The 26,302-nt window shown below is 44.3% G+C and overlaps 1 protein-coding gene across 4 annotated transcripts; it reads left to right on the top strand.

Annotated features, from left to right (window-relative positions):
• Positions 1-2,212: 2,212 nt before the first annotated feature.
• C6H11orf24 (chromosome 6 C11orf24 homolog) lies at positions 2,213-26,302 on the top strand. 4 transcript variants are annotated; one of them, XM_048308106.1, is made up of 6 exons: positions 2,213-2,315; positions 3,489-3,611; positions 6,996-7,092; positions 20,293-20,531; positions 23,232-23,348; positions 24,500-26,302. In XM_048308106.1, exons 4-6 carry the CDS (start codon positions 20,375-20,377, stop codon positions 25,651-25,653), a joined length of 1,428 nt encoding a protein of 475 aa, XP_048164063.1. In that variant the 5' UTR covers positions 2,213-2,315; positions 3,489-3,611; positions 6,996-7,092; positions 20,293-20,374; the 3' UTR covers positions 25,654-26,302. The 4 variants fall into 4 exon arrangements, with proteins under 4 accessions (XP_048164063.1, XP_048164062.1, XP_048164064.1 ...); XM_048308105.1 differs by lacking the exon at positions 2,213-2,315 and adding an exon at positions 2,546-2,692; XM_048308104.1 differs by lacking the exon at positions 2,213-2,315 and adding an exon at positions 2,740-2,912.

Genomic DNA, 26,302 nt, shown 5'->3' with positions numbered 1-26,302 from the left:
TTCGAGTCACCATCTGTTCTTAAAACAGAAATGTGTTTTTCCTTAAACACAGATCTGCCTTTTGGTCTCCAACTCAGCCAGTGCAAAGTCCCTGAATGGGTTAATGTCTGGGACATAGCTTGACTATACTGAAGCCATTCATGTTTAAACTAATATCCTAAAATCTCCTTTCCTGCACCTCCAGCCCAAAACCCTTTGACAGCATTTTGTTATATCCCATAATCTCTACTCTCCTGACAATCTGGAATAAATGCAAACCAACTGAAAGCTCATTTATATTCTCCGAAAACCTGTTATTGCAAGCATGTCTTAGCACCCTGGCTTTTCACATGAGACATGTAAAGTTGCAAAGATCTCGAAACATTTCAAGATTGTCCTCTGGGTGTCTCAAATGAAACAGCCCCACTGAGTTTCTCCATGCATCGTAGGGAAACAGGCGAGCGAGGGCACAGTCATGACATCCCATTCTCTTTGACTGCATGATCACAGATTTTTTTCAGTGCCTGTACTTTCCCACTGCACATCTGGACTTCTCTATGGGCTTTTTTTTTTTTTCTCCTGGGACTGTTCTTCCCAGAAATGTGCTTGTTTTCCACTACACCAACCCTAAGGGCCACACGCCCTCCTGCTTTGCTCAAGAGCTTCACAATATTTCCTTCACCATTGTGCTTGGTCCTGACAGATAATCTGTTCTACAGCAGACAGTCCCCCTCCCCCCTTCAACTGTCTCTTCTAATTCTCTTACATTGCAGAGCTTCCTTCTCCCTTCCTCCTCCTCTGGAAAGGAGGGGAGGGAATATTTCAGTAAATGCTGGTATCCTACATGAATGATGGACTGATATATCTATACTATGTATACAGACAGACATGCTTTAAATGGAGTACTTAATGTAGAGTGCTGGCCAGCTTTGCATTTTGTCTATTTTTAATTAACTGATGGACCATGGTTTCAGCTCCTCCGCCTCCTCCTCCTCACTGCTCATTTTGAAAAGCAAATTTTTGTGTTCTAAAATTACATTGAGATATGTGAATGATTTTGGCATCACTTTCATCTACAGCCAGATTAGCAGTAGCAGACAAATCCATACATGATTTGAGGGAACAAGGATTCCTTCCTCACCTCTTTAATGGTACAGTTACTATGTGAAGCACCTCACAGTCTGGACTGTGTCTGTGTGTGCACAAGGCTGGTTTCTGCACCTTTTTTTTGATAGCTCTTTTTTCATAGCATCACAGAATGGTTTCAGTTGGAAGCGATCTTAAAGAACATCCAGTTCTAATCCCCCTGCCATGGACATGGACACCTTCCACTAGACCAGGCTGCTCAGGGCTCCATCCAGCCTGGCCTTGAACACTTCCAGGGATGAGATATCCACAGCTTCTCTGGGAGAACTGCCTCACCACCCTCACAGTAAAGAATTTCTTCCAGTGTCTAATGTCTCTCTTCTTTGGGTGATCTGGAAATAACCCAAAGGAGCTGAATTCAGGAGACAAGTGTGCTTGCTCAGAAATGGGCACGTATGGTTTCTTGGAAGTCCTGCACCTGATGCCATTTCATGGAACCAGCTCCATGCTTCAGAGTGCAGCTCAGATATTTATATCATGTATGTGTCTGTACATACAAGAGCAATACATGGTACATAAAAGATTCAAAGCTCCGTTGCTGGTAGGGTTTGCCCGAAGCGGCTGGGGGTTGCTGCTGTGCAAACTTTTGCCATAGACAGCAGCACTAGAAACAGCAAAACAATTGTCAAAGAGCTGATTTCTGGTCTTTGATTTAGAATTTACTTCAGCAGCATTCTCTGTTTAAACAATACTGTGGCTAGTGGACTGGCATGTCCAGTAAAGCAGAGACTTACACAATGGAGGGGTTATATGAGAAGAGTTATGTCTGGATTATGGTGGAATGTGTGTTTCCCACAGTCCAGGATAGCAAGACGCTGTTAGCCAATACATTTTTCTATTTTGTTTCCTGCTGGAAAGTGATTATGTACCATAGAATGGTTTGGGTTGGAAGGGGCTTTAAAGCTCACGCAGTTCCAGGCCCCTGCCATGGGCAGGGACACCTCCCACAGACCAGGCTGCTCAGAGCCGCGTCCAGCCCGGCGCTAGAAACACGCGCAAAACGGGCCGGCATCAACGGGAGCTTTGCAAAGCCGCTCCTGCTGCTGTGCCACAACCCGCAGGCGGAGACGCCGGAGTTCACGGCACGGAAAACCCGGGAGGAGAAGGAAAACAGCCTCGCGTGAGCACAGCTTCTCGCTGCTGTGCCCTAGACAGAACTCCAAAGACACCCCACCAATGTTAAGCCGCGGGTAACTCGCACACACCACTCCCGCGCCCCGGGAGCCGCGGTCCCCGTCACTTCCGCGGGCAGCGCCCGCCCTCTGCCCCCGGCGCCTTCCCGGGGCCTTTCCGGGGCCTTTCCGGGGCGACCGCCGAGGGGCGGGGCGGGGGCGGGGCCGGTGCGGGCGGGGGCGGGCCGCGGGCGGGCGGGCCAATGGGGCGTGGAGGGGGCGCGGGCGGGGCGGGGCCTGGCCGCGGCATGTGGCGGGGCCGCGGGGCTCTGGCTTTCTTCCCTTCCCTTCGCTGGGCTCTTCCCTGCCTTTCCCTGCCCGCGGGGGCCGCGCCAGCGCCGGCCGAGCGCCTCTCCCGCCCCGGGGCCGCGTCCTCCGCCGGGCTCTGCCACGTCGTGAGTTGCGGGCGGGCGGTGACTCGTCCTGGGCCTGAGGGAGCGCGGGCGGGAGGGACGCGGTGGCCGTGCCGGGGTCTCCGGGGGCGCGGAGCCCGCGCGGGTTCGGCGGACGAGGAGCCGCGGCCCGCGAGGGGAGAGCGGCGGCTCAGCAGCCGTTCCCGTGAACTGCCCCAGAAGTTGAGCACATATGTGGCACGAGTTGCGAATAAATTCTGCAGTAAGTTGCAGCCCTCTCCCCGTAGCAGCGGAGGGAGCGGTGGCTCTGTTCCCCTGCAGTCTGTGAACGCTTGCAGATGGTTTTGGTAGTGGGGAGGCGGGAGCGAGGAGAACTGGGTTTCGTTGCGGGGAAGAGGTGATTGACTCAGCAAGTAACTCACAGCCGGAGTGTAACATTTTTAGGCCCTATGGACCACCTCAAAGATCCGGTGTCTATAGGAGTCGCCACCCTTAGGCACGGCATCACCGATATGTAAATATATCGTGTGTCCGAATAAATAATGTTGAGTGTGTGCAATTAAGGTTACGGTTGGCAGTGGCGTCCTGTGGTATCGCACTGAAATCTTTTTCAATTTATCCTACCTTAAGTAAAGGTTTTCAGAAGGTTTAACTGTACCCTGGGCAATGTTAGCAAGGTGTCAGCTGGAGTTCAGGAAATGGCAGGAAGAATAAACACTGTTCTTTGACAGCTCTCAAATATGGCATTCTGTGGGGATATCCTATTGCAGTGAATCTTCTTCTGGTGGATTCAGCAAATCCTTTAACTTTCCCCTCTGTCCCCAACTTTGTTTTCTAGGATTGGCAAAGAAAACTCCTGTCGCAGGATCGTGTTGAGTAATGTGCCTTGATGTCCTACATGTTTGTTGACTGAATCCCTGCCAGACTTGGTCATGCAACACCACTGCTGTTTCCTGATAAAGTGAGTTATCTGACTGCTTACTGGAAGGACAATAAATCCTCCCCACCTTAAGATGGATTGCAATGCAGTTTTGATGAACAATTTAAACTTGCTGATAGTGAACATTTGGTGCCCTTTAGTCCTCAGAGGGTTTGTGACTGAACAGTAACTTTGAGAACTATGCTATAGGATGCAGGTTGATGCAGTGTTTCTGTCTCAAAAGTGCATGTATTTTTATATTAATCGAATCTATCTACCATAATCAACCACTATTATGTATGTTAATGCAGTCCATTATGTGGCAATGGATAGTTTAGAAGGAATCCATCCATTTTTATTAGCTTTCATGTCTGTAGTGGATTTGTGTGTGTGCTGTGCATGTCTGCTGCTTGGTTCTGGCTTTTATGTATACATAATTCAGGCATACACACATGTATTGTTTTAGCACTTTTTTGGGAGAAATTCCAGGCTGCATGCCTCTTAACATGTCGGTGAGGACATCTTTATTTTTTGTTTTAATTACAAATTCCCTGCTGGATTTGTAAACCCACCTGCTAGAAAACAGACTTTGCATCTGTTTATCTGTTTTTGAAATTCTTATTGGCACACCCATACAACCTGAAGCCTCTGCCTTCTAAGGGAACTGTCCTGGCACAGGCTTTTCGAAGGCTATGAGAGTAATTTGCAAGCAAAATGTCAAGCTTTGGTGATGAAAAACTTCAATGCTGAAGACCTGGTGGTGTATTTAAAATGTCTGGATGCATATCCTGGATTACAGGAAATGTACTAGCAGACTTTTCGCTTGTATGTTACTGGCTAAATTTTCAAGGGAAAATGTTGCAGGGACATGAAGGAATGGAGATGTTTGTGCACGGGAAAGCTGGAGGAAAAGGCAATCACTTCATCAGGACTTGCAGGTAGTTCCTTAGCTGCTGTGCCTTGGTAGAACTCCCTTGCAGGGCAATGACAATCCACACCAGCTGGCTATTTGTCCTTTTAGATGTTTCAATTGGGATGGGATGCTTTTCTGAAGGAGGTATTCTCTACCTATGTACTCAGCTGGTTCAAAGTTCGTTTGTGAGGTACATGAGATACCCTTCCCACCCCTGTCCAACACAGTAATTGTTGGATGAAACTCCATGGGTTGTGCTGAAACAGCAGCCAGACAAGACGGTCTTTGTGACTTCTTTTTTCCTCTGGCCCTTAAAAGGACTGGGAGGGCAATATCCCTGCCTTGTGTGCTGTTGCTGGATGCCATCTGACGCTGTGTGCTCTGGCTCAGCAAGGTTGGTTCCCTTCCCAGCTTCCAGCCTGTTCTGCAGGTGTAATCCTTTGTCATACCCCACATATCAGTGATACCCAGCCTGTCTGGGTGTGGAAAGGGCTCCCCGAGGGCTGTTGACTTTGTTGATAGCAAAGCCAAGAAGTCTTGTGAAATAAACTGCCATTGAACTTTTTCTTGCTTGATGGTAGCAAGCATGTGATGTGTTCAGTCCTCCAATCATTTCTGTTTCCCTTCCCGTAGCTTAGACTGGGAGGAGTTGTGAGTTGGCAGCTGGGGTCTAAGGATGCTTCTGGCACTGCAGGGACAGTGACAGTGCTGAAAATAAGTGCAGGGAGGTTGTTCATTTTGGGTTCACAGCTCCTCCAGCTTTTGACTGCTTGCAATCCAAGAGAGTCAACTTGCAGGTAAGGTGCCCAGGGTGCTTATGGTGCAGCAATTAATTTGGGAAAGGACAGCTTATCTCTGCCATGGTATGGAGACCCCCTTCTTGAAGGAATGTCTGCATGGACATTTCTGCATGTTCCTGTGAACAACTTATCCGATGCAAGTAAGTAGCAAGATCTGTAGAAGTGGACTCTAATGCTCAGTGGAACCACATGATTGTCTTGCTGGTGTGTAAAGTAGCACTTGGCTGCTTGCTGTTTTGCTGTTTGGATTGCTCATTGCTGTAGTTCTGTAGGGTTTAGCTGAGGGCTCTGCTTTGCTGTTACTGTGATTTCACTGGAATGAGGTTTCCGCATGGCAGTTTTGAGTGTCCATCACCATAGGTGCCAAAACGTCTGACAGTCTTCCATTTCCTTTGCTGGCTTTATTTCTCTTTGTTGTTCTGGGCATGGCCTCCTCAAGGCTCAGATCTGGTGCTGACAGGTGGGTGTCCTGCTGCACTGGCACCAAGGTGGTATTGTGCAGTGCCATCAGGATGGGACTGAAACCCTGTCCCCAGTGGCGGCATTGCCGTGGTGGGAAGGCTGGTCTTTAAACATCCTTTGCAGAGCGTGAGGTCTCTGGAATGAGTGTGTGGGTCTGGGTTCTCCATGATGTCCTTTCCTCCTGTTTCACATGATAACTTGTCAACCATTTGGAAAGCACACTGGGTGCTTGTTTGGTTGGTTGTTTTCTTGCAGGACAATGTGCTGTGAAGAAAGGAATAGTGGGCACAGAGCCAGGGATATGGGTACTTGTTTATTTGCAGCCAGCTGGACTGTCCCCCAGGGTGGCAGGACCCACAGTCCGTTTGTGCATCTTGCACCTGCTTGAGGGACCAGCTGGTCCCCCATCCGAGCAGGAAGTTCAGCCTGTGCTGGCAGTGCGGGTTGCAGGGGTGCGCCTGGATTGTCTCTGTACATCACCACAGCTCCTGGCACCTTTGCTATGGGAGTCTCAGTTGGGCTGTGTCCCCTGAAGGACAATTAAGTTGTGTTCTGCAAATATGGTTGTGGGGTGTACAAGCCCCCATAGCTACCTCTGTTATTCCCTAAGTACACAGAGAGGGAAGGAGAGGTGGTCTGTGTACAAGAGCCTTTTTATTAACTTATTGAAAAATTCAGCAAGTCCCCTTCACTGCTTCTGCTAACAATGACTGCCCAGGAGGGCATTGGGATTGCCTTCCCTGGCTCCACCTGACTCTGACTTGGTGCCAAGCCCAGAGAGCTACTTATGCAATAGTCCAGCAAAACATGTCAGCATGTATTTCTCATGTGTCCCAGTTTCAGATTTATTAAAAAAAAAAAAAAAAAAAAAAAAAAAGGGGTGAAGCAGAGTGGCTGATAAAATTTGTCTTGAATTTTACATGTATGTTTGTGTTGGATTTATATTTGTTTGGCTTGGGGAGACTTTGCAGCACTTTAACTAAATCTGGTTTTAAATCCACTTAAGTTAAACTCCTACCACAACTAGTGTGTGGAGACCAGGATGAAATCTCATTAATTTTAATAGGATTAAGCATGTTCTTTTGCTGAGTCTTCTTCTCTTTTTTTTTTTTTTTGACTTCTCTGTATAAAAAGCAGGATAAACCTTTTCATTCTTCCACCTCTTTGTGAAAATGCTTTGCCAGTCTCACAGAAATGTCTCTCTGGTTGCATACAATAACATTTTACACATTTTTTTCCCTATGCTTTCAGCTGTAGTCCTACTGTATCCGGGCTTTTATTGGCTTTTGCTTTCCCTAAAGGCGCAATAATTCCTGACAGCAAGAAAATAGTTGCAAGTGTTTGCATGGTAAGTTTCTACACTCAAAATCATTGTTTTTGCTTTTGGTCTCTCTGGATAGATTTGCAACTGCTGTAAAATAAGTAAATTAGTAGAGAGAAACTCTGTAGAAGTCAGCAGGAACTGAACATGTGCAGATGGGTGTGGGCAAAATTAATCCCTGTTCATGAACCAGGAAGAAACTGAAGAACAGGAAATAAAGGTAGAAGTGATTTGAATGCAAACTGGTTGAAGGGAAGTATTTGGGGTCTGTCTAAGATTAAGCAAACCATTAACTGGAGAGGAGGCTGCTTCATGCATTTGTGCTACCTCTTTACTACTCCACGTTTCTTGATGTACATCATGCCCTGAATATCAGTATTGATACAGGAATTTGATTTGTATGTGATTTATGTTATGGGAACACTCCTCTTCCCTCTTTCCATCTAAAAAGAGAAATCCCACAGCAGGTATTTCTGGATGTTCCTGAGATGCTCCTAATGACACACTGACTACGTATATGCTTTCATAGGAGAAGCTGTCTGTCTTGTAGCTGTGTACTGAGCTGGATTTCAAGAGACTTGATTTTCATTTTCAGTTCCAGCTCTGACCAGTTCCTCCTATAGCTATACACAAATGACTCAGTCTTTTCACACCCCTTTTCCCATCCTGTGAGATAAGGGAGGGTTGGTCTACCTTGCCTCTGCTCTGCCCTTTTGAACTGATGCCCTGTTGTGCTGTGGACTAACCCATGCTGCAAAGGTTGGGCTGGTGTTTGTGTCAGCAAAACTCCTCTATACCATCAATCCTTTTGAGGAAACTTTACATCATCAGTGTGTTGTGTTGCTGGCAGTAGCATCTAGATTTAAACTCCTCTAATTAAAAAAGGAGAACATGATGGGAAAAAAAGCTTTCTGGGTTTTTTTTCCATAAGATAAACAGAGATTGGCTTATTAAGGGGGTTAAGGATGGGGAATTCTGACAGGTGAGAGATGCCCAGTGATATCTTGAAATTCTCCATGTGCAAGCCAAGAGCATTTATTCCCATCATAAAAGGGTTAGGCTTGGAAGGTACCTTAAATATCATCTGGTTCCAAACCCCCCTGCCATGGGCAGAGATGATCAGGTTGCTCAGGGCTCCTTCCAACCTGACCTTGAACAATTTCAGGGAAGGGGTATCTACACCTTCTCTGAGCAACCTGTGCCAGTGCCTCACCGCCCTCACAGTGAAGAACTTATTCCTAGCATCTAATCTAAATCTCTCCTTGTCCTGTCACTGTCTTCCCTGTCACTCTCCCTCTTTTTTATATGCCCCCTTTAAGTACTGAAAGACCACAGTGAGGTCTCCCCTGAGTCTTCTGCAGGCTGAACAACCCTGACTGTCTCAGCCTGTTGTCATAGGAGAGGTGCTGGACGCACCTCTCCAGATGGGGTCTCACCAGAGCAGAGAGGCAGAATTCACTCCGTTGACCTGCTGTCCATGCTGCTTTTGATGCAGCCCGGGCTTTCTGGATTGCAGGCATGCATTGCTAAGACATAAATTATATCTTCATCTATGATGATGTTTTTTAAAGTGATTGCCAGCAGTTTATATTTGCATTGTGGAAGAGGCAGGACCCATGTGTTCTGGCTGTAATGGCCATCTCTGAGGTGGCTGGAGTAGGTATGTGCTGTGGCTGAAATGCGTCACTGACAATGTCTGGGGTATACCTGACTCCAATGGGCACATTTTGGGTGGTGAAGCCAGCAAGGGAACGCAATGTCATGAGCCTGGCAGTGGCTACATGACTCAGTTTTATGCAGGTCCTGGGTTCCACAGGTTCTGTTAGATTTATTCTCACCTGTAAAGTTAAATACGGGCTTTGTGTGTTTGAAAAATTACTGCCTCAGACAGATATGCTGATGTGGAAACAGCTGATAGCATTCTTCAGGGACACTTGCTTGAGTTTGAGAAGCATGTGGCCTGGACTGAGCTCTGATGCAAATGCCTTTGTTACCAGCTGACTTGGTAAGTAAAAGCAGGAGTTGTGTTTGTTTGCTATTTAGCAAATACCTTTTGACTGAATCCCATGTATTCATAGATTCCTGTTTGTTGCTTTTCTGTCCATTGCAAAGGGAGCAAGAATTTCTAGAGTTTGAAAATCTTGTAAGGTATAGAAGCTGGATATATGTTGATGCAGTGAAATATATTAGTGAATTAACAGCTGTAGCGGAAGTGGGTTTCCAGTGCTGATGATCCATCCTCTTAAGGAATACCTGAAAGAGCCTAAAAATAAAATATAAACGGAAAATTCTGGTGAGTTGGGGGGTTTTGGTTGCCTTTTTATTTTTTCTGCAGATTTTGGCAATATTAGTAAGCAGTTCTTTCTGGGTGGTATGTTCTGCACTTGGTCTTTGACCCCTCTGAAAGTGGAAACAGATGTAATGCAAACTATGGAGTAGGAAACCTGTCCCCTGGGAGCTGACTGAAAACAAACCCCTCTACTGAATGAGCTCTTAAGTTATTGCATGTCTTGGGACAAATTTGTTTGCAGTAAATCAGTAAGATAACACCTGCAGAGGTCCCTTCTGGAGTTAAAATACTTGCTCCAAAATTATGATACACAGCTGACTCAGGCATTCACATTTAAAGTTGCTTCTGAGCAAGATGCAGTGAATGCCATCCAGTGAACATAGGGCTGTGATGCAGTATTTCATACAGAGGTTCATCTTCATAAAAGATACGGGGAGTAAGAAGAGAATTTGTAATAAAATACATGGACAAATTTATTTCAGTATTTTTCTCTCGTCTCCAGTAATGTTACTGCTGGAGGGAAGTGCTTTAAAAAGCAAAGACTGAAATGGTGGGCATGCAGTTTAAATGGTTAGAGATTGTTTGATTTCGTAGGTGTTAATGTGCATCCACATAGGTAGAGAGTTTTCTGTCTTGGCCTATAGGTGCTAGAGGGTTTGCTAAGCAAGATCCTCTTCAGATGGCTGTCAGGAAAAAAAGGCAAACAAATAAACCCAAAACTAACCCCAAAAACTCAGCACATGATCCTCACTGCAGTACAATTTTTCTGCTCCACTGTCTGCTTGGCCAGATTTACCTCATGATACAATTCCAGGCAACTGAAGTGAAAGTGCCCTTCTCCATCACATCCTGAGAAGATCCTGGTTCTAAACTGCCCAAAATAGAGAGGGAACCTGAAGAGAAGACTTTTGGTCCTCTGACCCATTGCTATCACTTAAACTTAAACTGGAGTTTTCTCTGATCTCTTTTGGAAACTTTCAGATTTCTGGATGATTTTAAGAAGCAAACACACTTCTCAGTAGTTGACAGTTGTGATGCCAAACATGCGGTGTGTCACTCTGAGATTCCTGTCATTCTGTGGGGACAACTCTGCTGCTTATGGGGCAGTTCTTGGTTTACTGCCAACTGCAGCTTTTGAGGAAAGCAGCACTGGTGCCGCTTTACCTTGTGTTCTGAGGCAGTTTACTGGTGGGATTTAAGCCCTCTGCTTCGGTACAGTTGAACAGGAGCAAGAGCAGCTGAGAGGGCAGGGTTTGAGGTCCCTACAACCAGCTGATGGGACTCTTCAGCCTTCAGGTTGGATTTGTTAGTCTGGTGTCTAGTTCTGAGGATCCTAAACTTTGTTTAAGGGATGAGGCTGAAGAAGTGTTGTACCTCAGTGCTGGCTGCCTGGGTTCTCACTCTTCTACATTTCTAGCCATTTCTCATTCCAGTCTTGCAGAGTCACTAGCAGCAAACAATTTGAAACAAAAGCTGTTGTTTGATAGGCAGAAGTGCATTTTAATTCAAGTGTGAATTATTTAGTTCTTGGCACGTCTCTTGTTTTGTATCTGATTTCATTCAGTCACAGTCTGTTCCACCTGTTGTTTCCTGACCTGTTGCAGTGTTCTGCTATCTGATGATACTGGACAGGTTTGTACTGGAGTACACTGGAGCTGAAGTCTTCGGAACACTAGTCAAAAGCAAGCAGTAAGAGTTACTGTTTGTGGTGTGGTTTTTCACATGCTTGTCCTTTCCCCTATTTTTGTTGTTTGAGCTTGGACAACCTTTCCCAGGCAGAGACCTGGATAATTAGTGTATGGTGAGCTCCTCTTTGAATGAGGGTGGATTGATCTTGTTGGTAGTTTGGCTTTTCTAGTTCACTGTTCCCCTCATTACAGGATCGGAGCATCTTCGGCATAAAATCAGTAGCCAGAAGTTTCTAATAGGTTCAGTCTTCGTGCTTCTTTTAGGTCACAGCTTCTGGAGGAGTAAGAATAACCTCTTGGTTTCGTTACAAGTTCAGGTGTCACAATTTGAGAGAGAGGTTTCAGCTTTGGAGTTTTTTCTATGTTTGTTGCTGTACTGCTGAGCAAAAATTAAAGAGTGAGATAAACATGGAGGCATCTGAGACGGCTTCCGAAAAGATCTGTGTTTGTGACCCCATCTGTCCAGTCAAATACAGAACGCTTTTCACATTCGTGTCTTTGGTACAAGTTAAACTGATGTTTGTGGTAGTTGTAATCTCTCTTGGTGAGAGATTACAGGTGCTCTGCTGACTTTCTGTAGATGCCCATGACATTCAGGTGATCCTCTGAAATAGCTTTGGAGTTCTTGTTAGCCACATCAGCAGCAGACAGACAGATAGACAGACCTTCTGTATCAAGCTCAGAAAGGTTCAGAAGAACCTGCTGCTGCCTGTGCAGTCCCTCTTCCATGAATGAGGGGCTCTTTGCTACTGGGAGAGCTTTGAGGAGCTCAAACCAAGCTTATTTTACTTTGATTTAATAATCATTTTTTGAGTATCAAGACTCAAAACTGTAATGAGTTCCTCTGAAATGGAAAAGAGGGAACCTAGAATGAGGTAGGAGAGCACAGCTGCTGCCCTGTTGGTGTGTAGGAGATGAGACCCAAGAGCTGGGCTGAAGCACTTCTGCAGATGCTGCCTTGGCAGCCCTGGACATCCATGGGAGTAAGGAGAGGGAAGGATGTTTTTCCTTGAGGTTCTGATAATGGATGGGTTTAAATTCAGGTTGGTGCATGACCTGAAGACTTGCTGGCTGTGAGGAACCTGCCACAGGGAAGACCAGCAAGGATGAGGAGAGCTGCTACTGCATTTGATTCTTTCTTTCTTTGGATAAAAATAGATTTGGCTAAGATTTCCCACCCACCCTGCCCTGTGATTTCCACACCTTTCAAGCTGTCAAAATCACAAAGCAGGGAGGCATGTGCCAACAAACTTTATTTGGTATTGCTATAAATGTATTCCTGGCTTGGAGACTTTAGGAAGAATCTCTTCTTCGTGCTAACATATATATGGTGGAAACCTCCCCAGTGTCATATTGCATTGAGATAAGCTGGAGTGTCTTTTTGCTGCATCTCACCTGGGAGATCTTCCATATGAAACTACCTTTGTTTTTTAACCTGAGTCATTTGCTTAAATAGAGGAAACCTCTTATAACCTAGGAGCTTTCATGTTGTTTGTGAGGATAACTGGAGGTGGAGGAACATATCTTTGGAATTTTTTTAAAAATTTGTGTTTATTCTTCCTATTTCAGGATATGCACAAAGATCTTGCTTCCTTGAAGAAAGGAGAAATAGCCAAAAATGTTTTCCTCTTTTCCAGTTGTTTTAGGGCTGAGCAGACATTCCCTTTCAGTCATTGCACTGGGATTGTGTTTTGGCTGTTTCCAGGCTCTCTGAACTTTTTCTGAGTTTCTGAGCTCCCACAGTATTGCCTGATGCTTTTGTAACATAAGGTGCCATTTCTGTGGTGTGTAACCCTGCTGAAAACCACGCACAGGCTTAATTCCTGAGCAAAGTTGCAGAACCTTGTGTTCCGGATAGAGATATGTCCTGTGTTTCCATGGGCCTAAAATCAGTATTTCAGCTACATGAACCTATAGAGGAGCATAATGATTTCTCAGAAATATCTGGAGTGGAAGGTAGCATTTCAGTGAAACTTAACTTGATCTGAATTGCCAGGAATTTGCTGACTGTGGTAAAATTCTTTAGGGCAGGAGGTGGGTGGGTGACCAGACTTGAACACACTGGCAGTTGGCTCCAGAAGTAACACTTGGTTATTTGTACCTTCAGGCTGAAGTCGCTGCTTGTTAAGTCTCTGTTAGCTCCACACTTGTCAGTTTTGAATTCAAAAGCACCTCAGGCACAGTTTATTCCTGTGCATGTGGAACGTGCTGGTTCTGGCTTCTAATGGCATCCCTCAGCAAGCATGAAGCACCTGTACTGCAGAGTACCTGCTTCTACAGGCACTTAGAGAAACCAAAATCAGGAGTTGGCCTTTTACCCTTCTTGATGAACTTTGCTTTGTGTTAGTTCAAGGGCTGCAGAGTTCTTGTGGGAGCCCACTGGGATGGTTCCTTTGAGGGTCTTGTTGAAATCTGGTTAATTTGAAACACATGGTGTGAAATGCCCTGCATATGATCTCCAGTTCCCACGAGACAACAACATATCTGAAAAGTTCTATCTGCTTCGGGTGCAGACCAGACTAGGGAAGGTTGCATCTCAGCCATAGTACACATTTTTACTGCTTAGAGGTATTTTTGTTGACAGATTTATTGTTCAGTCACAGCTTTATGCAGTTAGCCCTTGGCAGCTCGCTTTTCTGTATATTGAAATTAGATTGTTTCAGATATTTCAAAACAAAGCACATTTTCATAAATCAAATAGCTGTATGATCATTTTTCACAGGAAAAATGTTTTGCTGAGTAGTACTTCTCAGCATCAGAACTGCAGCACATGGTACTAATATGGGTGAGAAAGGATGATGGATGGGTGGTGCTGGTTTGGGAGTTTTAGGCATTAACATTTGTTTCTTCAGAGGCAAAGTGTGATGGCCGTGAAGCCTCAACAGTGACAGTGTGGACTGTTCTCAACTGTATAAGATGTCTGCCTTGTGCCCTGAGAGAGAAACCAAGGAACAGAGAGATGGAGATGGGTAAAGCTGGTAATATTTGAAACAAAACTAACCAAAAAAAAAAAAAAAAAAAAAAAAAACCCAAAAAAACCAAACCCACCAATAAACCCCACTGCAGCTAAATGTGCCTGTTGTGGTTTAACTTGAGCTGGCAACTCAGCCCCGCAGAGCTGCTCACTCAATCCCACCTGGTGGAATGGGAGAGATAAAGTGAGAAAACTTTTGGGTTGAGATAGAGTTTAGCAGGAAAAACAAAAGTCACATGTTTAAGAAGAGCAAACCGAGGAATTCCTTCAGCACTTCTCATGGGCAGGCAGGTGTTCAGCCATTCCCAAGAAAGCAGGGCTGTGTCACATGTAACGGTGACTTGGGCAGACAGAGGCCATCACTCCAAACATCCTGCCCTTCCTTCCTTCTTCCCCCAGCTTTATATGCTGAGCACAATGCCATATGGGAAGGAATATCCCTTGAGGTCAACTGGCCTGGCTTCGTGTGCACCCCCAGCCTCATTGCTGGTGGGGTGGGGTGAGAAGTGGGAATTTTTAAAATCTTTTTTTATGGCCATGTACTGGCAGAAACATCAGGAAAGGCAGCAGCAGACCAAACCTGTGACCATCCAATACCCTGTTCTGCCTGCTGCAGTGAGGAGTGTGCTTCTAATGTGGAGCAATGTGCCAGCTCTTCTCTGCCATGTGGCCATCTGTGTTACACTCTGAAGAACTGTGTGGCAGGAGAAGGAATATAAGTGATGTACTTCTGGATCTGAGCTGGAAGTATTTTTTCTCTGAATTGCATTTCAGAGCATGTGTAACTTGCATCCTACTGTTGCAGCAGATCAGCCTCTAGTGCTCTGCTGCCCTCATGTCAGCCCAAGGTGTTTATCAGATTCAGCTGGTTGGTCAATATTCCAGCCTGGCTGATGTATCCATGAGATGAGACTCTTGATTTCTAGGCACATTTTCCTTCAAAACTCCTTCTGAAAGTATGGAACTGTGCAGGTTTCACCTCAGTCATTTTACTACAAGGAGCAGTTTCTTAGTGGTGGAAATGGTAGGTGCACAGAGACCCAGTACTGGGGCAACAAATGGACCTTTGATTATTGTATCCTGGTTTTCTGAGGCAGTGGGAATGCTTCATACTGTGCGGACATCTTGGGAATCAAGGAGCTGTGTCCAGACCAGGGACCTAATAATATATTTCCTCCTCTGTAATCTGTAGTGCTTTTCTGCTTTACAATCTGTTAATTCTTCGTTGTTGATAGCATCTCACATGTTGTAGAAGCAGCTTTGCAGCTTGTCAGAACTTTCTTGGGAAGCCAAAGGAATTAATGGCTCTAAAGCTGCTGTTCAGAGAATCATATAACTTCATCTCGTCATACTCAGCTAACATTGGGCCAGCCTCATGTGCCTTGGTGTTGCCCCTTCTGTCTCCAAACCGATCTACATGTGCGTCTTCATTCTTGGAGAGAAGCTTGGGAAGTAAAATGCATCTGAGAATTGCAGAGCAGATTCCCTGTCTCCTGTATTCTTGCCTCGATTTACAAAATGAGATGTGCTTGTCTTGCCTTAGCAAAATCTGGTTTAATTCTTTTTTTCTAAAGAGAGAAATGTTGCACTTGTTTAGAGAGCTGACAACACATCAAATGTTTATCAGCAAATGCAAGTGGGAAACAGGCCTTATGCCTTCTCAGTTTGATGGGAGAGTAGCATTGTTGTCTGCAAAAGGTATTCCACCCTTGTTTTCCCTGCTTTGTTATTATACTGAAGATAAAACATTTCTTTGCAACTCTGACCTTATTTCATACCTAGTCCACGCACACTTGTGAGTATGAATTTTGAGGCAGTGTCTACTGGCTCTTCAATGACAGCTCAAAGGAGCATGTGCTGTCCTAAATTATTTGCTTTGCACTCTTTGTACCTGTGATGTCTTAACACCCACATTTCCTCTTTTTTGGTCTAGTTCTGTATCTTTCTTTTCACCCTGGTGCAGTCACTGCATGCACCTTGCAGCTGCTTAAGCAGGAACAACTGAGGCTGATGCGGCGGGACATAGAGGCAAGGGGTTTATATTCCAAGGGCCTCTCTCTGCTCTTGCAACATCATCCCAATCATTGTTCTTTGAAATAATGAATTTTTTTATTTGTATAAATTCCTTGGCTTAAGCACTGTGAGATCAGCAAGAAGCAAGGAACTCTTCTGAAACCCAGCAGGCATTGCCCTCTGGATATGTGTGTACATTGCAAAGTCATCAGTCATTCAGTTGTTGACTCAAAGTTATTCTGGTTTGCCAGCATGCTTGTTCTCTGCTGAGTTACAGCCACAGATAACAAAAGCGAACTTTGTATTTTTCAGAGTGTAGTCTTTTCCCAGATTTTATTTGTTGCTGTCTTTTGTGGTTTGATTTGGCTTTGAATTTCCTTGGGGATGCTCTATAGGCGGAGACAGTAGTGCTTGAAGAGTGAATTTTGCCCCAATTTCTCAAGATTACTTCTGATGGGAACAGTAGAATTCATCTCTCCCACTGTGTTGTCCAGACAGGAATCAACATGGTTTGGAGAAGAAGGTTTAGTTAGTGCTGTTCTGGGATGTAGGTGAGGGGGGTGGGTGGTCAGAGGGGTCTCTGAGTACAAATGGAGCCGTGTGGGACGGGCTAGAGGTGTGGCAGGAAGTCAGAAATGCAGCTTATTGCTTGTGGTTACAAACGGCAGTTGTTAAGTTGGGAAAAGTGATCTCCAAGTAATTGTAACTCCTGTTCTGGGTAAATGGGATTGGCTAAGGTAGGAGAGGCCAAAAACCACACCTCTGTCTGGAGTTTCTGATATTTGATACAGCATCCCAAGCCCCATCTGTACTGCATTAAGATATGACTGCAACTGGTTATCCTCTCACTGGTCTTGGAAAGGAGCGGTTTGCTTGTCTGATAGACTTGTAGTCTGTGCATTGTGTTTGCCTGCTTCACACACTCACTCTGCAGTCTGCAAAGGGATTTTCATAATTGGCCAAAGAACCTTGAAAAGTGTTTTGAGATTGTAATTTTGTATTGAGTGCCTTAGGGGATGTATGGTCAGTTGGGGCCTGAAGAGACCATGTTTAGTGAGAGGGTAAGGGGGGGACAAATCTCTTGTGCATGAGCTTGGCATGTCGCCCTAAACCAGTGCTGGCCTAATTCAGAAAGGCTGCCGGGCACTTTGGAAGAGGTGAGAGTTATTTTCTGGGGTTTTATTTTCCTCTGCAGTTGTTGCAGTCAAGTGGAACCAGAGTCAGCAGTGATGGGAAGGACTTCTAGTGAGTTGATGTGGTTGGGGATACAAAACATCTCTTTGCAAAGGGGATGCATGTTAATGCAACAGCTTCTAGGTACTGGTGTGATCATTTGATCTTGCAAATGTATGTAGTTGTTGCGCTGGTTGAGGTTAATATTAATATTTTATTTGTCCTAAAACACTGAGATTTTAACTATAATAATAATGAAAGTATTTCTTTTTAGCTATAATGCTGTTATATCCTCAATTTCAAAATGCAATGGAGGATTCTTAGAGAGTGGTTATTGTAATTGCAAAATTGATACTAAAGGTAGGAAAAAAGCTTCTATAATAAATGTTTAGTGTTTGTATCCGTTGCTGTTATTCCTTACTAGTTTATTTAAAACAGTATATGCATACACTGTTGCGTGGGTAATTCATTCTCAGGGTCACTTCTTAGGCTGTGAAATAATGCTTCTTATAAACCCTGGACCTTGAAAAGGGACAGCAGACATAAGCTGCACTCTTTAAAATGTGAAATACATTAATGATGGTTTTTTCCCCTTTCCTTTTGTGGGTTAAGTAATGCTTTCTGAATCTCTGCCTCTGACCTGTGAACTTCACAAAAAATGCACTTTGGCACCATGTGGTGGGAGTGCAGGTTGCCAAACAGTGCTCTGAGGTGAGGTACCTGTAGTGTCTTTGAGGGAACCCAATTTGCTTGCTTTAAGTTGAAGGATGTGGGGTTTAAAGGAAGTCCTTGCTGTCTGCTCTAGGAAAGTCTCTTGTGGGCAGAGTATTTAATGTTTTCCCTTGCTTTCCGCCTTGCTCTCAGTCTTACCAACTGCAGCTTTCAGTGCTTTATCTACAACATATGTGAAGAGTGATGTTAAGAGTGTGATAAAGGCTGAGACAAATTTGTAGAAGTGCCTTGAAATTTGGGACAGTGGGAAAAGCATTGGTAGTTGCCTTGGCTGAACAACACAAATTAATATTGCCAATTCCCTGAGGGGAATGTGGGGCTGCTTTCCTGAGCAGCCAGTGCTGTTGTAGCCTCTTGCAAAGACTGTGCTGGTACAGCACAGGTCGTCTCCTCTCCTGTCCTGATTCTTTCAAGTTTGCTTGGAAGAAGACAAAGTGATAAGGAAAGAGCAAAGTCAGTCTGTGCTGTGCATGCATAGTGTGAAATGGGAGAGAGGCCCCGGCAGAGCTGGTGCTGGCTGGACACTGGGCGTAGTCACTGGTACATAGGACTAGATGGGGCTGCTGAGCTGCCCTTCCCTGCCAAGACTTCTGTTGTCAGGCCAGATTTAGAAATATTTCCAGCTGCCAGGTGAGATGACACAGGCTTGAACTTCTGGCTGCACTGAGAAACTTGCTCACACAAAATGAGCGTGATGCTGGGCACGCTTGCTCCAGGGAGAAAGCTGCAGGGGGTGCATGAGCTGAGGTCAGCAGTGCAAGGGCCCTACAGTCATTTCAGGCTTCCTATCTCTCTGGGAGAGCAAAAGATGCTCCATCCATTTTTAACAGCTAAAATAACTCTTTTTACTAGAATAAATAGGTAGGAAGGAGACCCTGAGTTCCTCAGGGAACTTGAAGGTTGACTAGGAAGACTGAATTTGAGGCACTGCGTTTTAGTATCAAGTTTTGTTGCCATCTTTGGCTCTTTGACAGTACAGTGTGGACCTTTATATTGTGTGTCCTCTGAGAAGCTTGGGGTAGCTGTTTATATATCACCCTTTTTCAGATAGGATGTTTTTGAAGCTAAAACTCCATTGCCCTGTTTGGGGCTTTAGGATATAGCAGAAGGAAAAATTGGAAACAAAAATTTAATGGTACAAAGCATCAAAATGCTGCAATCTGAGTCAAAGCTAACAAACATTATTTGGGGCTTTCTTGCAGGAGAAACAGCTCTTAGATTCTTAAATTCCACAAGCATGGTTGAAACTGGAGTCAAGAGCTCAGGCTGAGACTTCTTGCATGCATGGCTAAATCAGGGTCTTATGCACATTACTGAGGACTGCTAGATGTTCTTCACTGTGGTATTTATACCATTCACACATGCTGCTCATTCTGTGTTGTGAACTGCCTTTGCAGTTATCACATCCATCTTGGAGATGTCACACAAAGCTGAATCTCAACACTCTTTGACGGCTGTCACATTTCTCTTCATAACTTCAGGATGGTGACTAAGGCTTGCTTCAGTGATGAGGAAGAGGGCTGCCCTTCAAAATTACTTAGGGAAGAGGCTTACAGTAGGTCTGGTCCAGACTGAACTGTTTGGAAGCTCATACAAAGCTCTAAAAACCTCAGAACCAAGAGGGTAAATCCAGATAGAAGCTACTAATCTGCTCTGATGTCAGTGAGAGCTGTTTCAGTGTCTTCAGTGATGAAAGCTGCTCCATTGGGTCAGAGTCACATGTGTGCATTAGTAAGGAAGGAAAGACATTATCTATCATTTTATGTGGGAAAATGAAGGCTTACTGTGGGTATGAATCTTCTTCACTAACAGCTGTGTCTGTGTAATGTCTTGGAAGCCCTGAAATAGTGGTTTTTGCTTGTTTTTAATCAAAGTTTCTTTTAGCTTTTTGTAATGAGCAGGAAAATCAAAGCAGAAATCAACCTTGGTTACTTGGTTTTGACTGACTCGGTGTAAAGGCAGGGCCAGGACTATAGTTCCCCTTATTATCAGTGTGCTCAAACTGGTGAAAACCCTTCTGCTGAGCCTGGGAACGATATTAGGGGTCCCAGAAGGAGTCCAAAGGCATCATACCTGTGCTGCCACGTGCTTCTGGGCTTTGAGATTGACTTTGTACACATGGCTTTTGACTTAAGATGTTCTCCATTGGGACCTGAGGGAAGGAGAGTGAAGTACCTTTTCCAAAGAAAGGGCCTCTCTGGGAAGTTGGGAATGGTCTTTACTCCTCCTGCCTCTGAGCTCTTGCTTGTGATGTGTAATGATGCTTGCCTGCTTTGTACAGTTTTTTTTTTCCCCATTCCTGCTCATTGGGATATAAATTGTTCTTTTTCTTTTCTTTTTTTTTTTTTTTTTAATAGGTATATTGCAGTGGATCTGAAGTTGATATAAGAGAGAATTTCTTCTGGGAAGAGAAGCTTCCCTGTGAGGCCAACCCTGAAGATGTGGACTGCCATTGTGTTCTTCCTGCTGATTTCCATCTGTATATGTGAACACCAGTTTTCTGTCCTGAAAGGGGGAGGAGTCCATGTAGTGCAAATAAACAGGCTTACAAGTGAAGCGCAATGCAGGCAGGCTTGTCAGAGCCCAGGTGCTTCAGGTGAGGTTCTTGTCCCTTGGATGGAATTCCAGCTACCTTTTCTGTCCCCTGAAGGTCTCTGCTGCTCCTTTGATGACTTTCTTTTTTAATTCCAGTTGTTTACAGGCGTTTACAGTTATGGCTTCTCTGTGCAGTGCTGTGGTGCTAAGTAACTTCTGATAGCTTTGGTTAAATTGAATGCAGGACAACTGTTTCCCAGGGCTCTTCTAGCTTACATAAGAGACAGCATGTGCTGTTGGTGTGCACTGATAGCGTGCAAACAGTGTTAGGTCACTTGAATTGAAGAATGATTATTCCCTGCTGCCAGATGTTTGCAAGTGAGCAGTGCTGCTGTAGACAGCTGCATTAGAATGAGTAATCTTTGCTCCCTGGAATGTGTGTGTTTTCTGCCTTAGAAGAAACCACTTTGTCCTGCAACCAAGCACAGGGTTAAATCTGTTGAGATGAAAGCCTCCTCACTACCTCTGAGATGTCTTTATAAAGCATAAAACTTCTAGAAGAGTCTTTGAGTTGTCCTTATGGAGGTTCCAATCCTGTCTAGCCAGATGAGAAAGCTTGTAGCCCCTACAAGAAGTTGGTGATGCTGTGGTGAAGATGAGACCTTGACTCAGGTGGATGAATATCTGACATTCAGATGGTTAGGAACATAATAAAGATGCTGGTTTTAATGGCCAGTGGTTTCAAACCTTTAGTTTAAACATGACATATTTCTTCATAGTGGGGAAAAAAGTACCTTTATAAATTTTTTTATTTAGGAGGTAAAATAAGAGTGAGCCTGTCTTGCAGGCACCAGAGCAGCGAAAACTTCAAGGTGGTAAACTCCAGAAGCTGACATGTTCACACTGACTGTGCTGACACTTAGGGTCTGTAGCATGTCATGCTTGTCTGTCCCACCTGAGAATCTCTAAACACTGTGCACATGTCATCTTAGCCTTCTTGCATCTCAGTAAGGGTAGAAAAGGTGTCATCAGCTGCCTTTTCCACAAGAGAAACATAAAGAATTTAGTTAGTCTGCAATCAGGGCTGGAACATGATTAGGCTGCATGGCTGCCCCTGTTGCTGACTTTAACCACTTTTTTTATGCCCTTCACTTTGTTCTCTCCTGACTTGTTTGTACAAAACAAGTCCAGTTGAGTGTTAGCTTTCTTGAGCAAAGGGGGTTGAACCTCTAGAATTAGATGACCCATTCCATCTTCAGAAAACCACGCAAAACTAAACCCAAAAGCATAAACTTTTCCAGGTTTTACATTCTGTACTAAACCTACTGAAGCAATTTCATCTCTGTTTGTTACTTGATGGCCAGTCTGTTGCACTACCTGATGTTAAGGGAGGTGGAAAAGATAGAAACTCTTGACATAAATATATAGCCATGTGCAGAGAGATCATCTGGGAGGAAGGACCTGAAAAGTCTTTTTTTATTATTAGCTTTAGGTTTTAAGATCAGCTTTACTGATTTCATTCTCCAGTCCCATCTTTCCCAACAGTATATATTTTTGTGTTTTCAGTCATTGCAGACATAAGGCCTGAGGCTTAGATGTCAGAATTGTAACACGTGTAACTGTCAATAAAGAAGCGGTGGTTGTTATTTTTTAAGGTATTATAGTGTGAAATTGCAGGCCAAGGTTGCATAGGGAGATGTCTTCATAGCTACATTACTTGGAGAAGCAGAAAAATACTATTTCTAGCTGGTAAGGTACTTTTCTGTAGATGTAGTTTGCACCTTTGCTGACACGACATCAGTTACTTAGAGAAGTAATGCAGCTGCCACCGGAAGGGGTCTTTTGAAGTACTCTGGTCCAAACCCAACTTTGATCTGTCTATTCAAGACCTGACAGAGAGAGCATCACCTCTCTGGCCCCCAGTCCAGTGTCTGAGTGCCCTTGTGGTGGAAACTAGTTTTTTCCCTTGATGTTGAGTCGGGATTTCCTGTGAATGATCTGTTTCAGCCCTTCAGACATGTAGTAGTCTCCCTTGGATTCACTCCAGGATTTCAATACCACCCACGTATGCAAGGGTCCCCAAAACTTGATACACTGTTTAAAATGTTTCCTCAGCATTGGTTGGAGGAGGTTCATTCCTTCCCCGGAAGCTTGATTTTGTGTATGTGGACATGTCCAGAAAGAAGTGAGTGAGTTCAAAGGGATGCTTGAAGGAGCTTAAAGGAAAGAGAGTTCTTCCCGTGATGACTTTATTTAGCTTGTGTTGGGATTTGACTTACTAAAAGACAATTTCTGTGATGGCTCTCATGGCTAATGGTATCATTGCTCAATGAATGGCAAGTAAATTTCTGTGCAATTCCTAGCACTGAGATGGGACCTGTCTCCCATGAGTGATGTCTTCTCAGTTTTGGCTTGCTTCTTTTTTTCCTCGTTAAGACACCTAGATGAATTTACATGGGTCCTTACTGTAGTGCACTTTATTTGTCCCTGTTTGAGTGAATTGCTGTTGTCAGGAGATGCTGGTACCAGAAGACAAGCAGGTGGGTAGGCTGCATTGGCTATATCGGTTTCATTGGCTTTCTTTGGTTATTTTCACTAAGGCTGAGTCAGGATTCTTTAAGGCCAGACCTTCTAGATATTGCGTGGTTTGGGTTTCTTTTTGGTTGCGGGTTTTTTTTTTTTTCCAATTCTATAATTAGAGGCACGAAGCAGCAGGTTTGGTATCCTGTGTGCAGCAATCCATTTTCTCTGCTGTTTTCAGGGAGCCATCACTGTAATTGGTCTGTGCCCTACCAGAATCACTGCCTCCTCCTGCAGTGTCACCAGCTGAGCGTGTGCCAGAATGCTGGAGAACAAGACATCAAAGATCTTCTTGCAGGTAAAGCCATGTTTCAGGCTTCTGGGAAATCCAGGATCCTGGCTCTTTTGCTTTAAATGCCTGTGTTTAACCCTTGATAGGCTTTCGGCTGAGGAGGATGGGTTGTGAAATGCCTGCAGGGTGATTCTGTAGGTACAGTTCACTGGAATAACTTTCACTTTGTCCTAGGGACTCTGGCACTTGCATGAGTGCATGATGTCTTTGAATAACACTTTTGTAACACTTACTGAGTAACAGTTTGTCTCCATGTTGAAGACATCATTCATTCAAACCATTTGCACGCCACACGCTGTCCTAGCAAAAATAAAGGCTTAACAGATGTATTCGTTTTTTTTCAGAGAAAGGAAAATGTCCTGGCATTGTTTTTCTCTGAGATTGCCAGGATTTTGTTCCAGAGTCAACAGACTGCTTCTTTAATCAGAGCAGCAATTGCTCATGGTGACTTTCCAGTGCCAGGGTACTCAGTTTTAATAAAGTGACACAATAACAAAATGGAGCCTATTTATAATTGGGAAATCAATCTTCTCAAGTTTGTTTCAGGAGTTCACTGTGCCCAAGTTTAAAAAAAGAATTTGTGCATGGTTCTTTTGGATTGGCAAAGGTTTCTCTGTAATGTAACAACCAGACTTGAGATAAGCAGGTGGGATTTATGTCACTATAGATCTAGCTCACTAGTTGTGAAGGAAATTATCCTGAGGTATGAAGGTGTAAGTAGAAATTTCTGCTCAGCTTTGACAAGTGAAAATTATGAATCTAAGCACAAAGGCTTTGTTGATGATGTGTAACTTTGAAAGCATGAGTCTTCTCAGGAACTGACATTTGTAAGACTGCTCCTGTTGATAATGTGCTTCTGCATTGTAGCTCTCTACTTCATTACTCCCCTTTTGTGAAATTAACTCCCTAGTTGGGCAAATACTAGAGGTCTGTGGCAGAAAAAAACAAACCAAAAAAACCTCAAAGGGATTATGTGCAATAAAGGCAGGGGGGTCTTGTGTTTTCATGTTCTTGCTGAATTCAGGACTGATTTATTCCACTTGTACTGTGTGTACTGCAGAATATGTGTTCTGGTTTGCATGTTAGGGGGTTGAAGTCAGATTTGAGCTTGAGAGATTTTTATTCTTATAAAACTCATTTGTTTTGTCTTTTGGAAGAAATTGTCAGCAGCAAATGGGAAACAGCCCTGTTTCAGCACCAGAGCCATCCACAGAAAACAGAGAGGGTGCTGAATGCACAGATTGACCGACACAGTGTGGAAAACACGTTTTCCTCAACTGCTCAGACTCACAGGGTTCTTTTGAGGCATTTGGCTCAGGTTGAGGAGGCAAATGTCCCAACAAGTACTGCAAAACCAACTGCAAGCCATGCTACCACCACTGCCCCTGCCATAACAACAAACATTACAAATGCATCTTTCTCTGTTGCTATGACCACTTATGAAACAACTGCCAGAGCCTCGAACACCTCTGGAGGTTCTGATACCTTTATTAAAGCCAAGTCAGCCTCTACCTCTTCTCCCTTTCATGGTAACATCTCTGCTCCCACTTCCAGCCATGTCACCCAGATGGTGACCACCAGCCAAAATTCAGGACATAATAGCTCTGTCTCAGTATTGTCCCTCACTTCTGGTCCCCTCAGTGTTACTTCTGAAGCAGGTACCCAAGCACAGCAGCCTAGCCCGGGTACCACCAGCACCAGTGCTCCTCACCCTGACAGCCCCACCTCTGCTGGAGCTGACCTGAAAGCACCGACCACAACACTGACCACCCCCATCCCGCAGGATGCAGTAACATCTTCCACTGCTTCCACGCGTGCCACGACACCCATCCCCATGGAGAGTTCTCACTCTGCAAACCCAGTGCATGCCAACACATTGCCAGACCTGAAGCCAGAAACAAATACAGCCACAGCATCCTTGAGTGAATCAGCTTCTCCTCTGGGCTCTACTAGAAGTGCCGTGGTTTTAACTACAGCCTCTACAGTAGCAACTACGACTGAATATGGGATGAAATCAACATCTGATGTCTTTTCAACAACCATGGCTCCAACAGATGCAGCCAAAACAACAGCTTTGAGCCTCACAGAAACTCAGGACACAGACAATGAGTATCTTCTCATTGCTGCTGAGCCCCTGACTCAGTACTTAGTGGATGAAAGTTCACTTCTTGCAGTGCTTTTAGTTGGTACATTCTTTTTCATAACTGTTATAGTTCTTTTCCTCATGCAGGCCTATGAAAGCTACAAGAAGAAAGATTACACACAAGTGGATTATCTGATCAATGGAATGTATGTGGACTCAGAGATGTGAAGAGGTGGGGATAAACAGTAGGCAAGAGAGGAAGGGAGATTGAAAGTCTGCCTGACTTGTTTTTCCTTTCTATCTGCCTATGACACAAACTGAAAGTGCTTCCAAATTTACTTCTAGTGCAATTGAGGAGAAATGCCATGTACTGTATTAAGAAAAAAATAATAATTTTTTACTCAACTGTGCAACAGGTTGCTGTAAAACCATAAAAAAAAAAATCATTTTTAACGTTTTCATAATGCATAGTAGCTTTGGCCATTATATTTCATTGCAAAACAAATCTAACAAGGTGTAAGTTGCCATCCTCTGAAAATGCTGTAGCACTTTTCAGCTGTTTACAGTGCAGGCTGTGTTTCATTTGTTTCACATGTGCTCCTCTGAAAACAGAGCAAAGGATGCTGTCACCTTTTGTGAAGTGCTCCCAAATAGCCAGATGAGAAGTGTGGAGTACTGTTGCAACAGGGGAGTTTTAATCCAGTGTGTGTCATATTTCAGTATGCTTCTTGCTTATGAAGAGATCTGTTTACAAGGGATTGTAAACTCTGTTTACTGCTAACCCAAGGTATCTTCACCATGGAGTGGATTACTGTGCCTCTGCACTTAAATGATCTTATTTTTATATTCAGTTAATAAATGGGGCCCTGGAAGGGCA

This window comes from Corvus hawaiiensis, chromosome 6, assembly GCF_020740725.1.
Source record: "Corvus hawaiiensis isolate bCorHaw1 chromosome 6, bCorHaw1.pri.cur, whole genome shotgun sequence".
In the NCBI taxonomy this organism is placed as follows: domain Eukaryota; kingdom Metazoa; phylum Chordata; class Aves; order Passeriformes; family Corvidae; genus Corvus; species Corvus hawaiiensis.
The sequence above is the reverse complement of the archived record's forward strand: the minus strand, read 5'-3'. Positions and strand labels throughout refer to the sequence as shown.

Excerpts from the sequence above, each read along its gene's own strand:
- C6H11orf24 (XM_048308106.1), top strand. The coding sequence starts at position 20,375 with ATGTGGACTGCCATTGTGTTCTTCCTGCTGATTTCCATCTGTATATGT. Across the intron at positions 20,532-23,231 it reads TCAGAGCCCAGGTGCTTCAG|GGAGCCATCACTGTAATTGG; the intron begins GTGAGGTTCTTG and ends TGCTGTTTTCAG. Across the intron at positions 23,349-24,499 it reads CATCAAAGATCTTCTTGCAG|AAATTGTCAGCAGCAAATGG; the intron begins GTAAAGCCATGT and ends GTCTTTTGGAAG.